At 46.1% G+C, this 22,697-nt stretch overlaps 1 protein-coding gene across 5 annotated transcripts in view; it reads left to right on the forward strand.

Annotated features, from left to right (window-relative positions):
- WDFY1 (WD repeat and FYVE domain containing 1) overlaps nucleotides 1-22,697 on the forward strand; it is a 45,850-nt gene that overhangs the window by 8,863 nt on the left and 14,290 nt on the right. Inside the window, exons 1-7 of one of the 5 annotated variants that reach the window (XM_047082775.1) lie at nucleotides 3,833-4,115; nucleotides 4,955-5,063; nucleotides 7,059-7,126; nucleotides 13,682-13,755; nucleotides 18,393-18,447; nucleotides 20,077-20,227; nucleotides 21,850-21,962. In XM_047082775.1, the coding sequence (XP_046938731.1) occupies nucleotides 7,120-7,126; nucleotides 13,682-13,755; nucleotides 18,393-18,447; nucleotides 20,077-20,227; nucleotides 21,850-21,962 (400 nt within the window). In that variant the 5' untranslated portion in view covers nucleotides 3,833-4,115; nucleotides 4,955-5,063; nucleotides 7,059-7,119. The other 4 variants (XM_047082774.1, XM_047082776.1, XM_047082777.1 and 1 more) reach the window with 4 other exon arrangements.

Here is a 22,697-nt window from a genome sequence, read left to right on the forward strand (position 1 = left end):
TCTAGAATACAGGAAGCAGCTTTGTCTGCCGCTACAGTTCACTACTGTGAACTTAGAAGAGGTCAGGCAGGGCCACGTGTTGATCAGGAGGCATGGTTTTTTATTGCCCTGTCTCTTTCAGGCCCGGTGCCCCCGGGCCTTTGGGTGTCTTCTCTTCTCTGCCTTTCTGCATCTGATTCCTTTGTGGGGCTGTGCCCCCTGCTCACCGCTCCCGGGGCGTGACATTCTCTGTTCACCCAGTGTCTCTAACCCTTGTGTCCAGGTCCGAGTCTCCTTATGAGCTCTGGACGTCCTTGGCCCTCTGCACTGGCCTCCTGGATGCATCAGTTCCTTGACCAGACCTGGTGGGGGCATGACACGCTCCAGACTTCAGGGCCTCACCCGTGGCATGACTCCCTGTTGAGGACAGTACCAATCTCCGAGGGAGAACCTCCCGTGAGGGATGACCAGAGCCTCTTAGGATCTGCCTTACGAAAGAAAGAGAAGGCTCTGCACCCTGCTGGAAATTGCTCTGATTCTAGTGCCCGCCCTTGGCACTGGAGCTTCTAATCTGAGGCCTGTTTTACCCCTCAGCCTGGTTGGCGCTTGTTGGGAATGATTTGACAGACACATTCCTGCGGAGTGAGCAGTCTTCACATTTAGATGCTGTCTTGACGTCACACAAGATACCTCCTCCTTGTTTGATTGTTGGCTTGTTCTGCTTATTGAGCGGAGGTGGGGGACCCCGCAGTTCTCTGGATGTCAGGGCTCCAGGACCACCCCCCACCCCAACAAGGAGCCATAGGTCTCGGCTGTCTCACAGGTGCGTTCCTTCTCCTCTCCTACCGGTCCTGCTCAGCCCGGTTAGGGAAGTTAGCTCTGTCATTTTACATTATGCTTTAAAAAAAAAACAACTAACATTTCATAAACCTTTTCTCATGGATTCATGGTCTTGGCAACTATTTTTAACGGCTACAACAGCCTCTTAATTCAAGTAGCTTATCACGGACCCATGGTTTTCATAACTATTTGTAATGACTGCGTAAGCCGTTGAATTAATATGCCTGGAGCCCATTTCATTATTTAACATTCCCCCCAGTTCTTACTCCTTTGAATAGTGCTCAGAGTAACTTTTTTTAAATGCGTAATTCTTTTTTTCCTATGAACCAATGTCTTCAGAATCAGTTGCCAAGCATGGAGTGTCTCAATCACTTTGTTGTTGTCATGACTGTTGGTAGCAGAACCAGCAGTGTTAGGCGGGAAATGTTTTTGCTCACCATATGGAACAAATTCTTGCCAAAGAGCTGGTTCTGATTTGCGGTGCTGACACAAAATTATGAGAACCCTAGCAATAGCGTTTTATTATTGTTTTCAGGTGTCCGTTTGCTCACCCCCACATTTTTAAACACGTTTCAGTTCGAAACCTTTAAAACAAGAAAGTACAGGCGAGCGTTGGCTTTTCGTTTGTCTAGAAAATAAGCGGACCGTCCACCTTGCTGAAGACCGGCGGACAAATAAGGCGTGGGTAGCGGCGTGCAGGCAGTGTGGCGATGCGTATGTAACATTACCGTCTCACATAAAAATACCTTTTCTCATCTACGCACGGAAAATGCCGCAGCTGTATGGAAGTTCCGGCTTCTCTAACTAGGAGGCCGGAGGAGGTAGATGTAGGTAATCTTAGCGGGGAGAAGTCTGAAAAAAATTGTATGCAGACCCTGAAAGAAATGACACATTTCCTTTCTAAGTACCTTTCGGAAAACTGTCAAGCTATTGTTTTAAAATAGCTTAAAAATAGAGCCTCGCAAAGATCAACCTGTTTCTGAGATTTCGGTTGTAAGGAAAGACTTTTTTTTTTCCAGATTGACATGGTCTTGGAATCTCAAAGAAAATCCATCCTCTAGAAAAATGGCTAGAATAAGCAGCAAGCAAAACAGAAAATGAGTTGAGGTGCGTGGGTGTAAACTTGTCAAAATATTAAAGGAAAAGTTAAGCTGTTGTATCTTAACTCAGTAGAGAAAGCAGCTTAGACATTCGTCTAGGCAGGCAATATTGTGGTTTTGTAGAAATAAAACCATCTGATCTTGATACTCTGTGATTATATGGTCTCTTAATAACATCCTGGAGTTTTTAATAGTTTTCTCCTATAAATGTCACAAACTGTATTGTGTTGCTTAGAACTTATTGAATAGATTTTACCTCCAATTTATTTAATAGTAAGTGTTCTCGGCCTGTGGAATTTGTTGACTTTTTTTAATTAAAAAATTTTTTTTTTAATATTTTTATTTATTTTTGAGACAGAGAGAGACAGAGCATGAGCAGGGGAGGGGCAGAGAGAGAGGGAGACAGAGAATCCGAAGCAGGCTCCAGGCTCCGAGCTGTCAGCACAGAGCCTGACGCGGGGCTCGAACTCACAGACTGTGAGATCATGACCTGAGCTGAAGTTGGATGCCCAACCGACTGAGCCACCCAGGCGCCCCTAAATTTTTTTTTAATGTTTTATTTACTTTTGAGAGAGAGAGGGGCAGAGTACGAGTGGGGGAGGGGCAGAGAGAGAGGGACACACAGAATCCGAAGCAGGCTCCAGGTTGTGAGCTGTCAGCGCAGAGCCCAACATGGGGCTTGAACCCACGGGCTGTGAGATCGCGACCTGAGCTGAAGTCGGACGCTTAACCGACTGAGCCACCCACGTGCCCCATTTGTTGACTTTTTTAATAAACAGCCCAACTTAAGCCTGTTTTTGCAGTCATTCTTTAAACCAAATGAGACCTATTCTAAACACCATACAAAACACATTCCTATATTATTTAGTAGAAATTATACAGCTTTGTTTAATGCATAGGTTCTTGGGAGTGCGGGAATGTTAGGGGTTAAACCTAGCATTGTCTTGATTTCATCTTGGAAGTGAGAGATTTTAGCGTTGTTGTGGAAGGAAGGGAAAGAGATTGGCTTGAAAAGAGAAGAGGCAGGGTTCCAGAGAGAAGGTGTGACTACAAAGAGACCTTGTCAAGGTCAAGTGCCGATTTTGGAACTTGATTCCCAAGAAAGGATGGGCTTCTTGCAGCCTGGATAAGATCGATTTTCAACCGAAACATCCCATGAGATCATTTAAGTCTTGCCAGTTTCCCAGTGTGTCAGCTGGGTGCAAGCCAAAGTACAGTACTAACGTTTGTCCTCCAAGGGAAATGATACTGCGTTTCACAAAATGCCGGTGTCTAGGTAGGTTCCATTTTGACCTTGGGCTGTTTTGAATATCATTCTGAGCTTTGCAGACTTAAAATTAGACCTTTCCAGGTTAGATGATTGGCTGGAAGAGATAACCTTTAGGGTTTCCCCTTCTCCGGCCGCCTTTTCTGCCTTTGAGTATCGCTCTTCTCACGAGAGGACCCAAGGAAAAGCCTGTGGCACTGAGTCCTTCCTTCTTTGAGATGCCAGTGTGTCCATGACCCACAACTTTTGGAGTTGATTTGAAGGGTTTTAGAATGTGTCTGTACTCTGTTCTTCTTTAGGCCCTTAAAAAACCTGGCAGGTTTAACCCCTTTGTGATCCGCACGAATGAAGGCCGGTGGACTTGACGGGGCGCTGTGCGACGCTCTGATCTCCCGGTGCCTTGCCTTTTCCTATCCTGTCTTTGGAACTGGAGTAGGACCCTGGGGTAGATTTAAGGCTTCTCAAGGAGTTGGCCTTTAACTTCTTGCAGCTCCTTTGGCTTCATCCCTCATGTTGAACGTAAGTAATGAAATGTATCCGTAAAGCCTTCTGTAGCGAGTGACAGGCTGTGTCATGCTGAGATGGCACCCGTGCTGCAGTATGCCCAGATAAACTATCTGGAGAGGGAAGTTCTTGGTAGAGTGGTGAGGGTGGAGGGCTGAGGGCCTAACTGGAGCTCGGGGTACTTGGGGCCCTTGAGGACGGCAGCTCGTTGAGATAGAGGTCTGGGTTGGGAAGTCATAGGCACTAAGTGTCACACGGACCCCTGATTTGAGACCGCCAACTGCTGGTGGGCTCTCAGCACGGGCAACGGAATGCGTGGCTCCTTGGGAGTTGCAGCCGCTGGTCCACCTGCCCCGGGGCGGGCCCACCGTGTCGGAGGGAAGAACCCACCAGGTGATGAGAGGAGCTGACGGAGCCAGACTGTGGTGGGTGTACCGATAACAGAGAGCAAGGGCCAGCATCACATTTTGGAATCACTGCTTACTTCTTAAAAAAACAAATAAGCAAAAATCTGCAACACCATTCTTACACCTAAAGAAATGAACGGTATTTTAATACTGTCAAATATCTAGTCAGTGTTTAGATTTTCAGTTTCACGACGATACACGTGTGTTTAACAGTTTGTTTGAGTGAGGATCCAGATAGGTCTGTGCATTGGGATTGCTAGATATATCTCTTAAAACCTCTTTAATTATAACCTGATCCTCTATCTCTATTTTTTTCCCTATGCAAATTATTTGTGGAAGGAACTGGGTCATTGTCTGTAGCCTTGCCTGTGGTCTTGAGTTTTGCTGAATGCACCCGTGGGGTGGTGTTTACGTTCCTCTGTATTTCCTGTAAATTGGTAGTTGAATCTAGAGGTTTGATCAGATGGTATCTTCCAACAAAATTGGTATCATACTGCCGTTATTGGTTTTGTAGAGGGCTTTCACTTAACATTATAACGTGAACACTTTCTATGCCACTAGCCATTTTTCATAACTTGATTTAAATGGCTCCAAACTACAAAGGTCTGTATTATGAAAAATTTTTAACTTCTGAGGTTTGGGAAAGAAGAAGGTCGGGTAATCATGAACAGCAACCAAGGACCCCATAACAGAGAAGTCTAAATGTTACCTTGAAAAGTGTTAAATTTTGGTTTAAGATGTGGAATTACAAACTGTAAAAATTAAAGGTCTGTTTCTACATGCTTTAGTCTGTTCTCCCCTCTCTTTTAATTTTGGATGTGAACTTGGACGCTTTAGAACTTCTTTTCACGATACAGGTACCTCAAAAGAAAGTCTGCCTGGTTATCTTGCCTTGTGAACCCCGTTTAATGGCGCTCAGCTGAACAGACGGTGTTTGATATTCTTCTTGGTGTCTCTTCAGACACGGTATATGGTACTTGCTTGATTGCAAACAACAGAAATAAGTCAGACTGACTTAGGCTGCTTGATGAGGGTGTTTCTGGTAAGGATGCTGGGGTGTCTGCCTCGCAAAACCCCAGTCTCGGGAAATAGCTCTGCTTTGGGCATGAGGGACTCTCACCTGGACCGTCTGCAGCTCGTTTCTCCTTTTAATAAGTTGACTTCATACATTCTGCAATCCAAATCGCAAAACATATGACCGGAAACAGCCATTTCAACTACTGGAGACACTGATCTGTTTTTCTCGCTCCTTGTTTCTGATTTCCCAAGGGAGGAGCTGATTGGTTCAGCTAGGGTCAGACGCCCATTTCTGGTCTAGCCAGTTGTGATCAGGGGCGGGATGTGTAGAAGGTTGGCAAAGGTTCCATTGTAACCAGTTGGCAGTGGCCGGAAGACAGGGCATGTTGTACACATGGCTGTTCCTACCCCGAGGCCTGTGTTCAGTTCTTCTACAAAGTAGTAATTTGCCCACTGTGCTACTGGGTCATCTTACTTATTTGGATGAGTGAAGGTCAACGTCTAAGTCTTCCTTTATTGTGATCTAATCACACGCAGGAATCTGTACAGATCTTAATTGCAGCTGGACAAGTCCTGACAAATTCATGCACTCTGTAACCAACTCCCCAGAGCCCTGCCATCCTGTGTGTCCCTTTACATTCTGTCTTCCTCCCCAAGAAGCAACACTGTTCTGATTTTTATCCTCATAGACCAGTCATACTTGCCTTGAACTTCAAACAAGATGGTGACCTGTTGAGTCAACATTTAGCCTTCTGTATTTTAGTTTAAGGTGAAAACATTTAATGAGCGCCAGCTGCGTGCCAGAGTCGGTGCTGCTGTTAGACATAGGAGAGGGATTGGGACAGAGCTCACAGGAAGGGACAGTGGGATGGCTGGGACTCACTGCAGAGGCAGAGCGTGCCTGTGCGGGAGGAGGCACGAGTGTCCCAGGGGTTCCGAAGAGGAAGAGGCCTGGAGCTTGGAGGAGGTTCTGTGAGTGGAGGAGGAAGGGTCTTAGTGTTCCTTATTGTTCTTCTGACATGAGCCAAAATACCAATCTTTGGCTATTCTGGTCATTTGTCATTTTCCTGCCTGTGTACAGGATTTCCTCATCTCCCTGTGTGTGTTCTGATGAAAGGAGAGGCCCAGAGACCTGGCGTGGGGTGATTTCCCCCCGGGGGCAGGAAGGCTGGGACTTATCAGAAATGAGCACTGCTGTGGGCTCTGCTTCCCATGCGCATCTGTCCCGCTTCTCCAGAAGCATTGTCGTTCCGTCTGTATCTTCTGCTGTCCTCATTTGGCCCAGATGGCAAGCAACCAAATTTGCACAGTTTGTTTTTTACTAAGAAAAGCAGTGAATAGTTCTCCCGTTTTCTTGGTGTATCCTCATATAATGAGATTTTATGTATTATTAAACTCACTTGAGGGGCGCCTGGGTGGCGCAGTCGGTTAAGCGTCCGACTTCAGCCAGGTCACGATCTCGCGGTCCGTGAGTTCGAGCCCCACGTCAGGCTCTGGGCTGATGGCTCAGAGCCTGGAGCCTGTTTCCGATTCTGTGACTCCCTCTCTCTCTGCCCCTCCCCCGTTCATGCTCTGTCTCTCTCTGTCCCAAAAATAAATAAACGTTGAAAAAAAAAAAATTAAAAAAAAAAAACTCACTTGAAATCCTGACTCTGAGCTACTACATAACTTGCCATATGTGGTCATATATATGTAACTGTAGATCACGTGTGTGTGTGTGTGTGTGTGTGTGTGTGTGTGTGTGTGAATAGTGTATGGACTACATATAATGTACTATGTGCTGTACTTGTGGGTCCTGGCGTATTTCTCTAGTTTGTCCACCTGATTAACCTTATGAGGTCATTTGGGAAATACTACTGAAAATAAAATAAATAGTTACATTTCCCTGGAGCACAAAAGAAGATAAAATTACTAAAAAGTACTCTTTCGTTCTTTTCTCCACAGAACCATTCGAGTATGGCTGAAAAGAGACAGCGGTCAGTACTGGCCCAGCATTTACCACACAATGGCCTGTGAGTAGCTGAGCTGTTCCACTTGAGGAAAGTGTGTCTGATGCCTTTGATGATTCATATTTCAAATACTTATTTTTTTGAGAGCAAGAAAAGTGTGTCTAATGCTTTGATGATTCAAATTTCAAATATAATTTTTATTTTTGAGAGGGAGAGAGCGTGCCAGGAAATGGGGGGTGGGGGGGAGGGGGAAGAGAGAGGGAGAGCACCTTAAGTGGGCTCCGTGCCCAGTACGGAGCTCCATCCATGACGCTAGGATCATGACCTGAGCCGAAAGCGGGAGTTTGACGCTCAACCAATTGAGCCAGCCAGGCGCCCCCGATGAATCAAATTTCAATATGCCTGAATAAAAGGTACTACTAGGGGCCCCTGGGTGGCTCAGTCGGTGAAGCACCTAACGCTTGATCTCAGCTCAGGTCAGGATCTCACAGTTCATGCCCCACATCAGGCTCACGCTGATGGCACAGAGCCTGCTTGGGATCCTCCTCTCCCTCTCCCCCTCCCCCTCCCTCACTCTCACTCCCCCCTCTCTTTCTCAAAATCTATAAACATTAAAAAAAATTTTTAAACAGTGCTACTAGATTTCAAAATGAATTTCTTAGTTGCCTCATACCCCAACAGACTATGCTAAATCACAGGAAGACTTCTTTTCTTTTGCAAAGGAAGCTGGGTCTGCTGGCTTAACTGAAGCTGAGTTGAGCAAAACTGAAAAAAGAAAGGAGAGGTGGGGGGGGGAGGGCATGCCCGCCACCCCCAGGTTTTCCTCTGTTTTTATTTTGCCAACTTGCATTATTAGTGACCGTGTACTTGGTAATAGCTGATCCTGACACTAAAAACGAGCTCTGTGCACCCCCCTGCCTTCATAACCAGCCTCCGGCCCAGCCTTTTCACAAACTTCCGGTACTACTGAGAGATTGGGTCCAAAGTACAACCCTTTCTACGCAGAGAACTTTCTCAGGAGTTAAATGTGTTCGAAAACTCAATCTAGAAGATAAAGCCTTTGCACTGGGATTTTGAAATCGCCCTGGGATGCAGTGACTTAAAATTACACTTAAGTTCCAGCCTTTTGTGCAGATGTCAGCAGCACTGCCTTCCTACCCCCCCCCCCCCCACCCCACTCCTTCTCTTCATCCTTTCTCGAAAAGAAAGCCCCACAGCAGAGGCCTGGGTGCCACCCGGGCCCAAGCTGGGCTTGGATCCTGCCGTCCCAAACGGCCACATACAAGCCATCCTTGGCTGCTAATTCCTTAATGAGGCATTTTCCTCGGTTAAGGGTTCCAGTATTCAGAGGACCCCCTAGGAAAAGAAAAAAGGCTTTGGGGCCTGCTTGATGCTGTGTTACGTCCGAACACCGCTGTAAAGTCCTTGCCACTCGCTGCACACACTGTTGACTGCGTTCACAGCTTTCTTAAGAGTTAGCCCAGAGCCAGTGGGGCGTGTTAGACACCGATTCCGAGTAATCAGTCGGGGTCATCCTTCCGAGGGCCTCTTTCCTTGGCTGCGCTTCCTCCTTTGTACGTCTCTTGCGGTGTGTGTGTGTGTGTGTGTGTGTGTGTGTGTGTGTGTGTGTGTGTGTGTATGCGCGCGCGCAAGCATTCGGGTCCTGCAGTCGTGCTCAGAAACAATTAGTAGTCCGTCAGGAGTTTCCTTTTTTCTGCCTGCCTGGGACAGCTTGGGCAGGCTGCGCACCTCCTCTGTCTTGGTGGTTAGTCGCTGAAAGCGAAGATACCGGGACAAAGATAACCATTACAAAAGGAACCATAAGACTGTATGAGACGTAGCACCTTAGAGGTCTCCGCGAAAAGCTAATCATAATTGAGGACTATGGACTGACTGTTGCCCGCGTCCGCACACATAGGGAGCGTGCGTCACCTTGCCTGCCCCCTCTCAGCGGTGATGACCGATGGCTTGGCAGATGTACTCATGGAGCCCGTTTGGGAAATTTTCTGGGGGGGCGGGTTGTTGGAGCAGGGCAGAGGCGTCTCTCAGACGGGTAACTCCTCACCTGCAGTGGCCCAGTGATGGCCCTGACGGCCGGCAGTAGCCACAGTCCGAGGAGGTCCTGCCAGTGCCAGGGAACATTTGTCATCCTTGTGGACAGTCTTGTTAATGCTGCCACTCTTATTCCTCCTGTCCCCTCCTCTCCCCCACACCCCGCACTTCACATTTTGGGCACAGCTTCACGTCCCCGAGTCCTCAACCTTGGAGTCGTTCGTGCTCCTTGGAATAGAGACTTTGTCCTGTATTTTGCTCACTTACTCCTCAGTTTGTGTGTATCCCAGATATTTAGTACAGCTTTGTAATTTCTGTCCCAAAACCTGGCAGTGGAAGTGTGCACTCTTTCTTGGCTTTTAGGTCTCGGGCCCGTGGCGTGGGCTCTCTCTGTTGCTATCCCTTGCTAACCTGGCTTAAGTGTCCCCCCTGGAAAGTAGCTCCCAGAATGCTGTGGCTGGAAAGACCAGTGACAGCTGGAGAGAACAGGCCCAGCCTCTCCGTTGTCGGTGGCTGCCACCCACATGTTTGCACCCAAACACATTCAGCTTGGTGCTTCCGGATGCTTCTGTGTTGTACTCCATCTGGAACTGCATCCCTGGTGAAACTGTGAGAACACCGCCGGCAGAAAACAGGGCGAATGAATGACGAGACATGACTGTTTCGCGATGACTTTTGTTCCCAAACGGGTTTCAAAATGTGAGAAGTGGCAGTTGGTTCTGAACACCGTCTGCGGGTTGAGGACGCAGGACGAGGACACGCGAGCAGCCATCCACCAGGTGAAACTCTTTCTTGGGGCCTGACAGAGCGAAGGGAGCTGCCCCTTAGCATGCTGCTCTGTACACTTGAGTCACTCTGTCACTTTACCTCACCGAGCAAAAAGAACTTTCAGAATCTGCTCTAGCCAAGGGGAAAACGGTCCCTCCTAGTGTCCACATCTACCCGGTGACTCGTGCCTCATTTTTTGGGGTAGGACCTTTCTATGAAATCACACAGCTCTGCAAGGGATGGGGTCTTTTCACCGTTTGGTCAACAAGGGAACCGATGCCAGAGGGGTTAAACCCATGGCTTGTGGTTGGGATTCCAGTCCCTGCCGTCTGGCTCCAGAGTGACGCCACCCACCGCAGTCACGGGGTGGGCACTGACTTTTCCTGCAAAGGGCCAGCCAGCTAACATCTAGACATTGAAGGCCACACAGCCTCTGTGGCAGCTGCTCAGCTCTGCCGCTGTGGCATGAAAGCAACCATAAACAGTGCATAAATGAAGGGAAAAACCAAAAATACCTTTATTTACAAAACTAGAGTTGGAAGCATATGAGTTTGGATGGCAGTGATGCCTTTTTAAAAGGCCACTGAGGGGCGCCTGGGTGGCGCAGTCGGTTAAGCGTCCGACTTCAGCCAGGTCACGATCTCGCGGTCCGTGAGTTCGAGCCCCGCGTCGGGCTCTGGGCTGATGGCTCGGAGCCTGGAGCCTGTTTCCGATTCTGTGTCTCCCTCTCTCTCTGCCCCTCCCCCCGTTCATGCTCTGTCTCTCTCTCTCCCAAAAATAAATAAACGTTGAAAAAAAAATTTAAAAAAAAAAAATAAAATAAAAATAAAAGGCCACTGAGTTAAAGATGGTATGTGTTTTGCATGTTTATAAAACCGTGTGAATATCCAAACTTTTTTTTTTTTAATTAATATTGCTTATCTCACTAGAACCTTCCCTTCTAGAAAAAAGCCAGGACAGGGGCGCCTGGGTGGCTCAGTCGGTTAAGCGTTCCACTTCAGCTCGGGTCATGATCTCATGGTTCCTGAGTTTGAGCCCTGCGTTGGCTCTGTGCTGACAGCTTGGAGCCTGGAGCCTGTTTTGGATTCTGTGTCTCCCTCTCTCTCTGCCCCTCCCCGCTCACTTTCTCTCTCTCTCTCTCTCTCTCTCTGTGTGTGTCTCTCTCAAAAATAAAACTTGAAAAAAAATTAAAAAAGAAAAAAGCCAGGACATCTTTAGATGCCAAACAAATAAGTTAGGGAAGGTTTTTTCTTCCTTTTTTAAATGTAAGAATTCTCTAGCCTCATAAAACTACTCAGCACGTTGTAAATTTTACACAAGGGAGGATTTTACATATTTATGGACAGTTTGTTATAGGGGGGGTTGGACATAAAAAGAATCGAAAGAAGCTTAAAACTAAAGTGTTAAGATTTTGTTCCAACCTAGAAGTAAGCAAAAATGACGACAGTGAATCTGAAATCATCAACGCATGTTTGGTTTGCCAAAGATAATTTTATGATGGCTATTGAAGAGCACAGTGAAACCTTGGATTGCAGATACCTTGTTCTGTGAGTGTTCTGTAAGATGAGCAAACATTTCTCATGAGTTTTTAAAATTTTTTTTTAATGTTTACTTATTTTTGAGAGAGAGAGAGAGAGCGAGAGAGAGAGAGAGAGAGCAGGGGAGGAGCAGAGAGAGAGAGAAGGAGACACAGAATCCGAAACAGGCTCCAGGCTCTGAGCTGTCAGCACAGAGCCCGACATGAGGCTCGAACTCACGAGCCCTGAGATCATGACCTGAGCCGAAATCGGACACTCAGCCGACTGAGCCACCCAGGCGCCACATCTCATGAATTTTAACTTGATAAACAAGCGATATCTTGCGGTACAAGCAGTAGGTGATGCCAGACATCACATCACAACTGAGCCGATGGTTCTTGAAATTCACTTTGATATATGAGTGCTTTGGATTACGAGCACGTTTCCAGAATGAATTATGCTCGCAAATCAAGGTTTTACTGTACATTACACTAAGATACATATACCTTTGGGGCTATAATTCTTAAACTCGATTGTTCTTTTTTTTTTTTTTAATTTTTTAAGAACTTTTATTTGTCTGAGAGAGACAGGCACAGCATGAGTTGGGGACTGGCAGAGAGAGAGAGGCAGAGAGAGAATCCCAAGCTGGCCCCATGCCGCCAGCACAGGGCCTGACGTGGGGCTCTTGCTCACGAAACCACAAGATCGTGACCTGATTCGAAACCAAGAGTCGGATGCCCAGCTGACTGAGCCACCCAGGTGGCCCTAAACTTGGTCATTCTTTCTAGTCCCCCAGTTCAGTGTGGTGGATGAGGGGTACGGACTTCAGTCAAGTGTGATTGTTGTGTGCGCGCTGCGGTAACACCTGCCTTCCAGCTGGGTAGTTCTCTGCACTTGAAAAAGCCTCTTTCCATCATCTCATCATGCAGCTATCTATGTCTTTGCCTTCAGGTGCAGTCCAGTGTTCGAGTTTACTTTTGTCCTTCAGTGGAAAATGTCAGCCCTTTCTAGAGAGAGAACCTTAAATTAACCCATTTTCAAATGGTAATGCCGTTTATAAGATATTTTTTCTTTTACTTTTTTGTAAGAAGGGTTACCTCAAAGTAAGCTCAAGTTTGTTTCACGGTACGTATTCCCTCATGGTGGTTCTCACATGGTCAATAGAAATTCTTTAGGCTGCAGCGAACCCAAACATTTCAAGTGTTCCATTTCACAAATCATTTTAATTCTGATTTTTAGCAGAAGGAGATGATTTGGAGTTTCTCCTCTCTGTGACTCATTCTCTGGAATGAGAAGGAAGGGAGAAGGGAGGAAGGGAGGGAGGGAGGAAGGAAGGAAGGAAAGAAGGAAGACAGATAGGTAGAACCTGGAAAGGGCTGTGGATGTGAGAAGAAGCAGGTGCTAGCCCGGTCACATAACACCACTGTGCACCTTACCACTGCAGTACTCCAAACTGAGGCTGTGTGTGTCATCGCAAAGGGACCCCCCTCCCCGGCTTTTTTTTTTTTTTTTTTTTTGACCGTCGGAAGAGAAAACATAATCCCAAAGTGGCTTTCCTAACTTGGCTCACATATGCTGTGGAATCGGAATTCTGGCGCTGGGAACCCCTTTTCCATGATTCCAGCCACTCTGTTAGCTGTGATGGGGAAGGGGGGTGGGGCAGGACGGCCTGCTGAGTTTAGAGAACAGATTTCTCACTCCGAGCACCGAGCACCAGTCTGTGGACTCCGTAGCCTACAGGTGGGCATTACAGCCAGATGAATCTGCATGCCCGCTTGCTCTGTTCAAAGATGCAAAACAATTGAGATTTTTTTGAGTTGGAATTTTATTTATTTTTTTATTAAAAAAAATTTTTTTTTTAACATTTATTTATTTTTGAGACAGAGAGAGACAGAGCATGAACGGGGGAGGGTCAGAGAGAGGGAGACACAGAATCTGAAACAGGCTCCAGGCTCTGAGCGGTCAGCACAGAGCCCGACGCGGGGCTCGAACTCACGGACCGTGAGATCGTGACCTGAGCCGAAGCCGGCCGCTCAACCGACTGAGCCACCCAGGCGCCCCTGAGTTGGAATTTTAAACTGCAGCAGCAGAAAGAACTTCAATAGGAACTTCAATAATGGTTAATAACCATTAACTTTTCCGTTTACATCATTATTTTCTACAGAACATTCTTGCCCTCTTTTTTAAACCTAAATCGTGTATGCTTTTTAAATAACGTGTTTTGAACAATGACTTAGAATGCGTAGCTTTGCCTTTAATATGGTCTTTGTCTTTCTGGCAGCTCCTTGCTCTGCTATGGCTTACCATCACGACAGCAGACGGATATTTGTGGGCCAGGATAATGGAGCCGTCATGGTAGGTCGCTTCCAGAGTGCATGCGTTACATTGACCACCCCCCCACCCAGCGTTCACGCCTGTTGGACGGTTGGAATAAAGAACGATGGATGCCTGATGGTTTGGCATCAAAGATTTTTTTACTTCAGTATGGGTATTAGGCCTAAACATGGATTAATTTTAATTAGTGCTTATTTTTAAACTAGTCACGGAGCTCAGAATGTTTTCATGATTGATAGTGTGGTGTTCAGCCTAAGCCACAAAGCACAGCTTTCCTAAGGTGAATGTGAGGCCTACAGCAGCCCCATCCTTGAACCGTGAAGGGGGCCAGGCCGGGGGGGTGGGCAGACGGCCTGTGTGCACACGTGTGCACGTGTATGTAAGTGTAACCGTGGAGAGGGACAGAGGGCAAGGTTGGTGACTGGTCATTGAGCCAACAGCTCATATGACCGTTTAAGGCAGCGCTTCTCAAACTATCTGTGGCGAAGGGCTAGATATTCAAGATTTCAAGTTAGTGTAGATTGTAGGTATTTTTATGATTCTAATTGCGTGGATGTGTGTACGTGTATTTTCTTAATGGAGGTATAATTCGCGTGAAATTTCACCAGTTTAAAGTATGTAATTCACTGGTTTTGTAGTATATTCACAAGATTATACAACCATTAACCTTCTCTAATTCCAGAACATTCTCACCACCCCCACCAAAGAAACCCGTACCCTTTAGCAGTCACTCCCACGCCTCCTTCTCCCAGCTCCTGGTAATCACAAATCTGCTTTCCGAGTGCAGAGATTTGCCTGTTTTAGACATTTTATGTAAACAGTCGCATAGGATGCATTGCCTTTCGTGTCTGGCTTCTTTCACTCAGCATGTTTCCAAGGTTCATCTGTGTTGCGTTTGAATTAGCGCCTCATTCCTTTTATGGTGGAATGGGATTCTGTCACGTGGGCATAGCAGCCCTTCACGAGCCTTTGTGTTTCTTCTGCAAGGCTGGCGGTCGTGTCCCCCTTCCGTTGCTGGATTTAGTGGTTGGAGTCCTCGCTGTTTCTTCCTGGCTCCAGCTGATGAATGGGTGTCCATTTCCTTGATCTTTTCAAAGAACCAGTTTTGGTTTCAGTGTTTTTTTTTTTTTTTTCTTTTGTTTTTCCTATTGTCCGCTTATTTATTTCAACTCTAATTTTATTATTTTCTTCCTTCTGTTTGCTCTGGGTTTAGCTTGCTGGATTGATATTTTTGACACCACCTTGGAGCAAGTGAGAACATCCACGATTTCATCCTTGGGTGTGATAACAATATGCTCAGCACCAGGGCGGGGCTGGGGGGCGATGGGAGAAGCAGTCTGAGGCCGGGTCGTGTCGGGCCTGGTGGGTCTGGATAAAGTTTTAAGTTTTGCTGTAGACTCTGTGGGAAGCTCTACGGGGCTTTCAGCAGGCAAGTGACAGGATATCATTTATGCGCTCAAATGATCCCTGTGGCTGCTTGGTGGAGGATGGATCAGTTTGGGGGGGCAGCAGGAATGGAAGCTGGATGGTCAGGCTGTGACCCTGGGAGAGAGGACGCTGACGGGGACAGTGGACAGAAGTGGGTGGATTTGAGGTGCGTCTGGGAAAGATTGGTTGTGGCGAGGGGAAGAAGAGGAGGCTGGTGATAGCCAGGTTTCTGGCTCGAGTCACTGGGTACACAGTGGTGTCATTTACTGAGAAGACAAAGGCTTGGGGGCATGTGAGGAGGGGACATTTGGAGGGAGAGAGGACAACGAGGAACCCAGCCGTACAGTTGAGAGACCAGGGGGATAAGCAGTGGCCGCCCATGCGAAGTTAGCATCAGATATGCAAGCCTGAAGCCCATTGGGAGCCTCGGCTGTAGTCCTCAGCATCGAGGGTGGTTTTTTCTCAGCGGTAAGAATGGCTGTGTTCACCTGGGGGAGAGAATGAGCAGAAGGTAGGGAGAGATCGAAGAAAGAGGTGAGCCATTCCAGAGCGGTGGGGAGCAGGTTTAAGAAGCCAGGGGGCTACGTACAAGGCTTGTCTTGAATGGCTGCGAGATGAGGAAGTCTCTGCCCCACCCCCCGCCCCCGAATCTTAAAAGTTTTAAATAGTGGCCTTCACTGGGTTCAGTCACGTATACTGTCCAGATGGTCCCAACAGCACGTCGCCATCAAGGCTGTGTCCTTGGGACAGCCTCTGGGAACGGGACGCCAAGTGACACACGCTTACCAGAGACCAGGGAAAAGGGTGAGGGGCCTCTGACTGCTGATTGCCAGGGCCCCAGTTCACGGGCCAGCTGGTGGTCATGTCCTCTCAGTGACCTCTCTCAACAGCGAACCTCAGGGTCAAGTACATTAGGTAATCATTGCACGAAGGGGAGCCATTGAAGAGCAGTAAGCCGGGGAGCATAGACTCATCAGGTTTCTATTTTTGTGAGCTTAGCGTGCCTGTATGTGGAGTTCGGGGGAACAGGGCTGAAACTGAGGTGGCCCAGCTAAGAGGCTACTTCAGGACCCTGACATGAGACTGCGAAACACTGGGGGTAGTGCTGGAGAAGAGGTGATGGCTTCGAGAACTGTCTGGGCAGCAGGCTTGATGTCTGGTGGGATGTGGGTGCTTAACAGAGAGCTGTGTGAAAATGGCTTCCAGGTTTTTAGCCAGGATGGTGGTGGTGAGCGGTCAGCTGCCCTCTAAGAAAAGATGCTGATACAGAGGGGAAGTTGATGAGGTCCGTTTTGACAGTTGGGTCCGTGGGCCTGAACCTCAAGGGTTTGGTCTGGAATTGGGAGTTCTCTGAATATAGGTGTCAGCGGAAACTGCTAACAGTGGCCGGGCGGCTCCAACTGGGGATAGCAGGTGGATTGAGAAGAGCCAAGGGCCAAGGTCACGTTCCCTGGGAATAGCAGGAAGGAAATCAGAGGGCTCGGAGCCCATGGGGGAGACGGGGGCAGAATGGGCAGAGCTGGAGGACAGCCAGCGAGGACGCTGTGGCCGTGGAAGCCAGAGGGGCAGGGAAATTCACATGGGGGTGAGTAACTGTCAGGTGCAGCAGAGAGAGGATGAGGTCAGGCCTGGAAGATGACCCTGGGGACATCCCAGGAAGGGAAAGCCCTTTCTCTGTAGTGGTGGCAGCGCCGTGAGGGCGGTGGGTGGAAGAATGACCAGGAGAGAGCAGCTGGAGGGCCCGAGGGCAGCCAGTGTGGGCTGATCTCAGAGAAGGGGCCGAAGAAAGTCGGAGGATTGTTAAAAACAGTTTTGTTGGTTTTTTGCTTGTTTTGGTTTTGAAACGAAAAGATAAGAGGCCTCGAGTGTGTGGAAGAGCCAGGGAGGAAGAAGCCGGTGGAAAGGACAGGCCCCCTGCCCAAGCAGTTCACTCAGCGGCGGGCAGGGTCAGGCTTGCTCAGCTCCTCGCCCGTCAGTCTGGGGCTGCGGTGAATGCCTCACGGAGCCGTAAATGCAAATGTTCTCGTTTGTGTCCTGAAAATTTTATAGGAATACCGTGGCAATGGGCATGCACGTGTGTAACCAGAAGCCACGAAGCACAAATAATTTCTCCAGTGATGGCAGTGGTTGCACATTGATTTCTCCAGGGACCCTTCTTGTGGCTCCCGGTTCAGGGGTAGATTATAGAACAGCACAGAAAAAACACACACCTCTTCAGTGCAAAGGGGCAATGTGAATCCGGTTTACTGTTCATTAGCACATGATCTGTTGATTTTCCACCCAATACAGATGAGTATATATACAGTGATATATACTAGTACATTTATACTGGGCATATATACTGTATATTATATATATTATCTTACATCTGAGGATATATAATATATATTATAGTACATATATGAACACACACACACACATATATGGTAATATATACTGGTACATTTTTGTACTTTCCAATACCAAGATGGAGAGCAAGGGATCAGTATTCCTTTGTGAGTTTTTTTTTCTCTTTGTCAACAATTCACAATGTCCATGTTACTTAGAGCCTTAGAAACTTATTACTTAGCATCGATCAATAGAATTCATAGTGCTTTCTCTTTAGAGTTGTGTCTTCGTTTTATGCTGAAGGTGATTTTTTCATTAACAAGTATATACTTTTATTTTTTCCTACTTATAAAGTATTGCCCTGTCTATAAAAAATTAGGAAGATACAGAGTATTTTAAAAAAGCAAACCACCCACAACCTCTACACTTCCTTTTTTTTTGTATGTGTTCTATATGAAATATATGTAATTTCCCCCTTACATTGGTGAGGTACCCAATGCCATATTTTCAGTGTAGCTGAGAACTCTGTTCATAATGGGTCTTTGTAATTTTGCTTTACGGACGTCATCTTGAGGAATGCTCAGCGTAACCAGGACTGCAAAATTAACAAGCCCTCCTCTGCAGCGGAGGGAGAAGGAATACAAAGCTCTCACTCGCAGAGGGAGAACTGCAGAAAAATACTGTGCTGGTCCGCAGCACCTTCCGTATTCGGTCTGCTCCCCAAAAGAACTAGTGGCTTGAGGACAAGCCCAATGAAAGAAGCAGTTCCATAGTATTCTTCTAGAGTTAATCTTGAGTCCCACCTCTGGCCATAGCTAGGTTTGGATTTTCCTTTGTTTTGAAAGTTAAGTTCCTGTTTTTAAAACCATGACTGTTTTCTTATTGCATGTGTTTACTTTTAGGAATTTCATGTTTCTGAAGATTTTAATAAAATGAACTTTATCAAGACTTACCCAGGTAATTATGATACACACACATACTTACATATATATGTGTGTAGATAGACGCACACAAAACTAGAACACTGCCTCTTATGATCAAAATTAGGTTTCACGTGAACTTTTTAGTGGTGTTTCCCCAATTATACAGGAGGCTATTAACTCTTAGAGATATTTACCATCCTTTCCTGCTTATCACCGTTCAAAATTTTCTATACTGTTCCATTGGGTGCATGACCAGGTTTAATTTACCCATTCTTCTATTTTGGAGCATGGGTAGTGCTTCCATTTTTTGCTAACACACACTGACCTGTATGACAGTGTATATATACGTAGGTGAGCGTATGAAACATTCACATGCACACACACACACACACACACACACACACACAGAGGTATGTGTTTGTGTGTGTGTGTGTGTGTGTGTGTGTGTGTGTGTGTGTGTGTGTCTTGACTATTATTCTGATGCTAATCCCCTAGCCCTGGGTTACTTCTATTTAAGACAAATGCCTAAAAATGGAGTAGCTGGCTCAAACAAGTTTTTTAATGCTCTAGATTTCTTTTACAAACTTCTTCCCAGCAATAGTGTGAATTTTTACAATCCCATGAGTAGCTGAAAGTATCTGCTCATCAAGTCTGTACGACATTGCTCTTACAAATGTTTTTTGCCAGTTTGATAGTCAAAAAGTTCTCAATTTAAAAGTTACTTAAGCTTTATTTAGGGTTGATCATTTGTGATCTTTTATGAATGTCTGTTGATGATTTTGCCCATATACTCATAGAGTTGTAGTGTTTTCGAATTAATGTATGAGAAAGAGTCCCTCAATTCTTTTGAAGCAGCCTGTACAGCTGAGAGCAAGGTCAAACAGTTTCTCTGTCCAGCCTCTAACTTCATTCATCAGACTGGGCATTTATTAAACACCTGCTGCATGCCAGGTCCTATACTAGATGAAGTAGACTAGACAGGTTACTGCCCTAGTGTGGTTACAATCAACCTGGAAACGAAAGTATTTGACAGGTCACATGATAGAATGCCTTCCTTTTTCTCAGCTGTTACTTTGGAATACAGAACTCCACAAACACTTTGTCTTTATAAATAACAAAAAGTTTCAGACAAACAGAAAATATTCCAGAATCAAAATGCTTGCACTATTTTTTAATTTCAGAAAATGGAACTTCTCCTGCTCACAATGTCAGTGTTTTCTAAAAGATCAAAGTACTAAAGTGATAGACTATAAAAAAAACATTGTTCCTTTAAGAAAAGACTACCACATTCCATATGGGACTGATAATTAATAGCAAAGGAAAAATGTTCTCTCGAGTACAGCCAAAAAAAAAAAAAAGTCTGTTCTTTGATCTGTTGTTGGAATCCCTCTTGAGCATCAGTCTTCAGTGAGCTGTGCTTCCCATCGTCCACCCAAGTAGGGACACAGGGCAGCTGGGCCACGGAAAGAAAGTGTGTGGTGCTGAGCTGGGGCTGGGAAGGTCATCTGAAAGCTGGCTCACGGAGCCCGGGTGTTTCCGTGGTAGGGTAATTGAGACCGTGAGCCCCCAGGCCAGCCGGCTGGAGAAGGCGCGCGCCTCCGTTCAGATTCGGAAGGTCACGTTTCTTCGTGAAGGGCGCAGACTTCCCTTTGTGTTCCCGCAGCTCATCAGAACCGAGTGTCTGCGATTATCTTCAGCATGGCTGCCGAGTGGGTGATCAGCACCGGCCACGACAAGTGCGTCAGCTGGATGTGCACCCGCAGCGGGAACATGCTCGGGAGGCACTTCTTCACTTCCTGGGCCTCGTGTTTACAGTATCCTTCAGCGGGCGGGCCCTTCCCCTGCCCGGCGCCTCCTTGTCGCGGCAGTTCGTTTCGAATCTGATCGTGAATTGGCGGTTGAGATCCAGAGATTGAGCGATTCCTGCGTACTTCGCATAAAATCCAAGAAGTTCTGTGTCCGCCTTTCTTTGGTATAGAGTTGGGTGGTTTACTAAAAATCATTATCAGATGAATTGCCGTTCTCTGCCGGGAAGTACTGTCTGTTTTTAATACAAAACCTTGGAAACCTAAACCTCCTTAATCAACCCCCCTCACCCCCTCATTCCTTTGCATTTCAAGGTGAGAATAAAGACCTTTTTGTTGAATAAAGAAAAACAAAAAGGGGGTCGATCTTTTATTCGATCATTTGCAGACCCTGAAAGAATATATAATAAGGATTTGTGACCCTGGAGTTCATAAATGGACTTAAGGGAGGTTTATAGTTGGTCGGCGTGTATGTGGAGGGGGTTCATAATCCGTTTAACATTCTCAGAGATGCCTTAGGGTCCTCAGAACGCTAACAAATTGCTGCTTTCACAGTTTTCTACTGTCTGGAACTTGTTTCCTGTAGAATTTGCCCTTACAGGCGACCCGCGGCAGCGGTGTATCTCAGGGACGGTGCGCTCAAGGCTGTCAACAGGCAAATACCCCATAGTAGTTCCTTTTCCAGAGTTGGATGTCTGGCGCGGTAAATCCCTTTTTTCCACGGAAAGGCTTTATGAAAAATGTTTGCTACAAATGAATGCACAGCATGAGGTCTTTAAAATAAGCATTCAAAGCAGTCCCATACATTTGAGATTCAGATAAGGGAAAAATACTTTGATTCGTCCTGTGCTAAGGAAGTGTTTCTGTCATGGGTAGGCTTCTCATATGGATTGCGAGAAAATGGTGCAGAAGCACAAAGGCACAGCCCAGGCTGTGCCTGACCTGTGTTTTGGCACTGAAGCAATGGGCAGCCTGATGTGTTTTAAACTACTGCTCGGCCACCGGTTTCTATGGCCATTAAGTGACCGAGAAAGTAGTGAGTTGCTGTCAATGGTTCGTGTATTTTTAAAATTTAAATTTACTACTGTTCAAATAACTGCATTTTGGATGATTAAAACTCTCCACGGCGATTTAAAATGAATCATCCTCTGCACTTCAAGCTGTCTCATCCAGGCCAAAAGAAAGATGGGTTTGTGTCCGTATTTGCTACCGGTTTTACATTATTTCCAGAGATATTTCATAAATAGCCATTTTGTTCCAGTTCTTTCTTGCTGTTTTCATTATTGAGTGTTTCCCTTTTTGTACTTAATTGCAGTTTGATTATGACTACTTGTTTTGATGTCTGTCTTCTCTGTCAGCTCTTTTTTTTTTTTTTCAATACCCTAGAGTATTGGCTGGAATAGTAACAGGTACTCAGTGAATTCTTGTCAAATGAGTGAGTATTAATTTTCCCAAGAATTCCGCCTTGAAAAGCCTTTTTTTTTTTTTTAAATATGTGTTGCCCGAATTTCAGTTGGGTATTTCTTTGTCTCATAGTTTTAGGCTTGTGCTTACTTCCTTAAAGGGCACATTGTTCAATTTTACAACTTTCGGATGGATTGTGTTATATATCCTTGACTGCTTCTCCACAGATATGATTATGATACTCAGTATGCTTTTGTTGGCGATTACTCTGGGCAGATCACCCTGCTGAAGCTTGAACAGAACTCCTGTTCAGTTATTACAACCCTCAAAGGACATGAAGGTAGGCTGTGTGATCACCCACGGGTTCTTCACCTAATCTGGGCATCCGGATTTAGTTCTCGGCCCTGGGGCTTCATGAATGATCAGCTCCTATGACCTGTCGGTTCCGGTTTGATTAGCCAGATGTGGGATATAGATCTAAAAGAGTGAAGGCTAACTGTAAGTAGCCTCTTGGGCTGGGTTCCGTGTCGTCAAAACCCTGTCCAGATGGTTCATGTGGATAATACTGTCTATTTTGTGTGTCTTTTTAAATTAAATTATTTTCGGAAGATCTTTTAAAATTCTTATAAATGGTAAGACCTTTGGAAGAATGTTGTACTTTTTTTTTTTTTAATTTGTCAGTTTCTAGGACACTGAACAAGAGCTGGGAGACAATACAATTAGGAGAGATGTCTGGGCTGTTCTGCTTCTGCTTGGTTAGCGACGGAGGGGAAAGGATGGGTGGGATTTTATCATTTCTACAGTGCGGTGAGTTGGTCAGGCTCTAGGAAGAGTTCTAAAACTCACTTGGCCATTTTGGGTAACAAATTAGACACTCGAGCACCGTCTGGTTTCGATGGAAGAATGGGGGATCCGTTGAAAGAACTAATGATGAACTTACTTATGAAAATAGTGTTTTAGGTATCCTACGTTAAATACACTCTATACTCTGTGCTTTCTAGCGAATGTATTTGAGTGAAAACGAGTCTGTCAGATGGGGGATCTTGTAGAGCAAAGGGGGGTAAGTAAGTTAGAA

This window comes from Lynx rufus, unplaced genomic scaffold (assembly GCF_022079265.1).
Source record: "Lynx rufus isolate CCGP_SWC_20201006 ecotype Redwood Valley unplaced genomic scaffold, mLynRuf1.p SCAF_2, whole genome shotgun sequence".
Taxonomy (NCBI): Eukaryota; Metazoa; Chordata; class Mammalia; order Carnivora; family Felidae; genus Lynx; species Lynx rufus.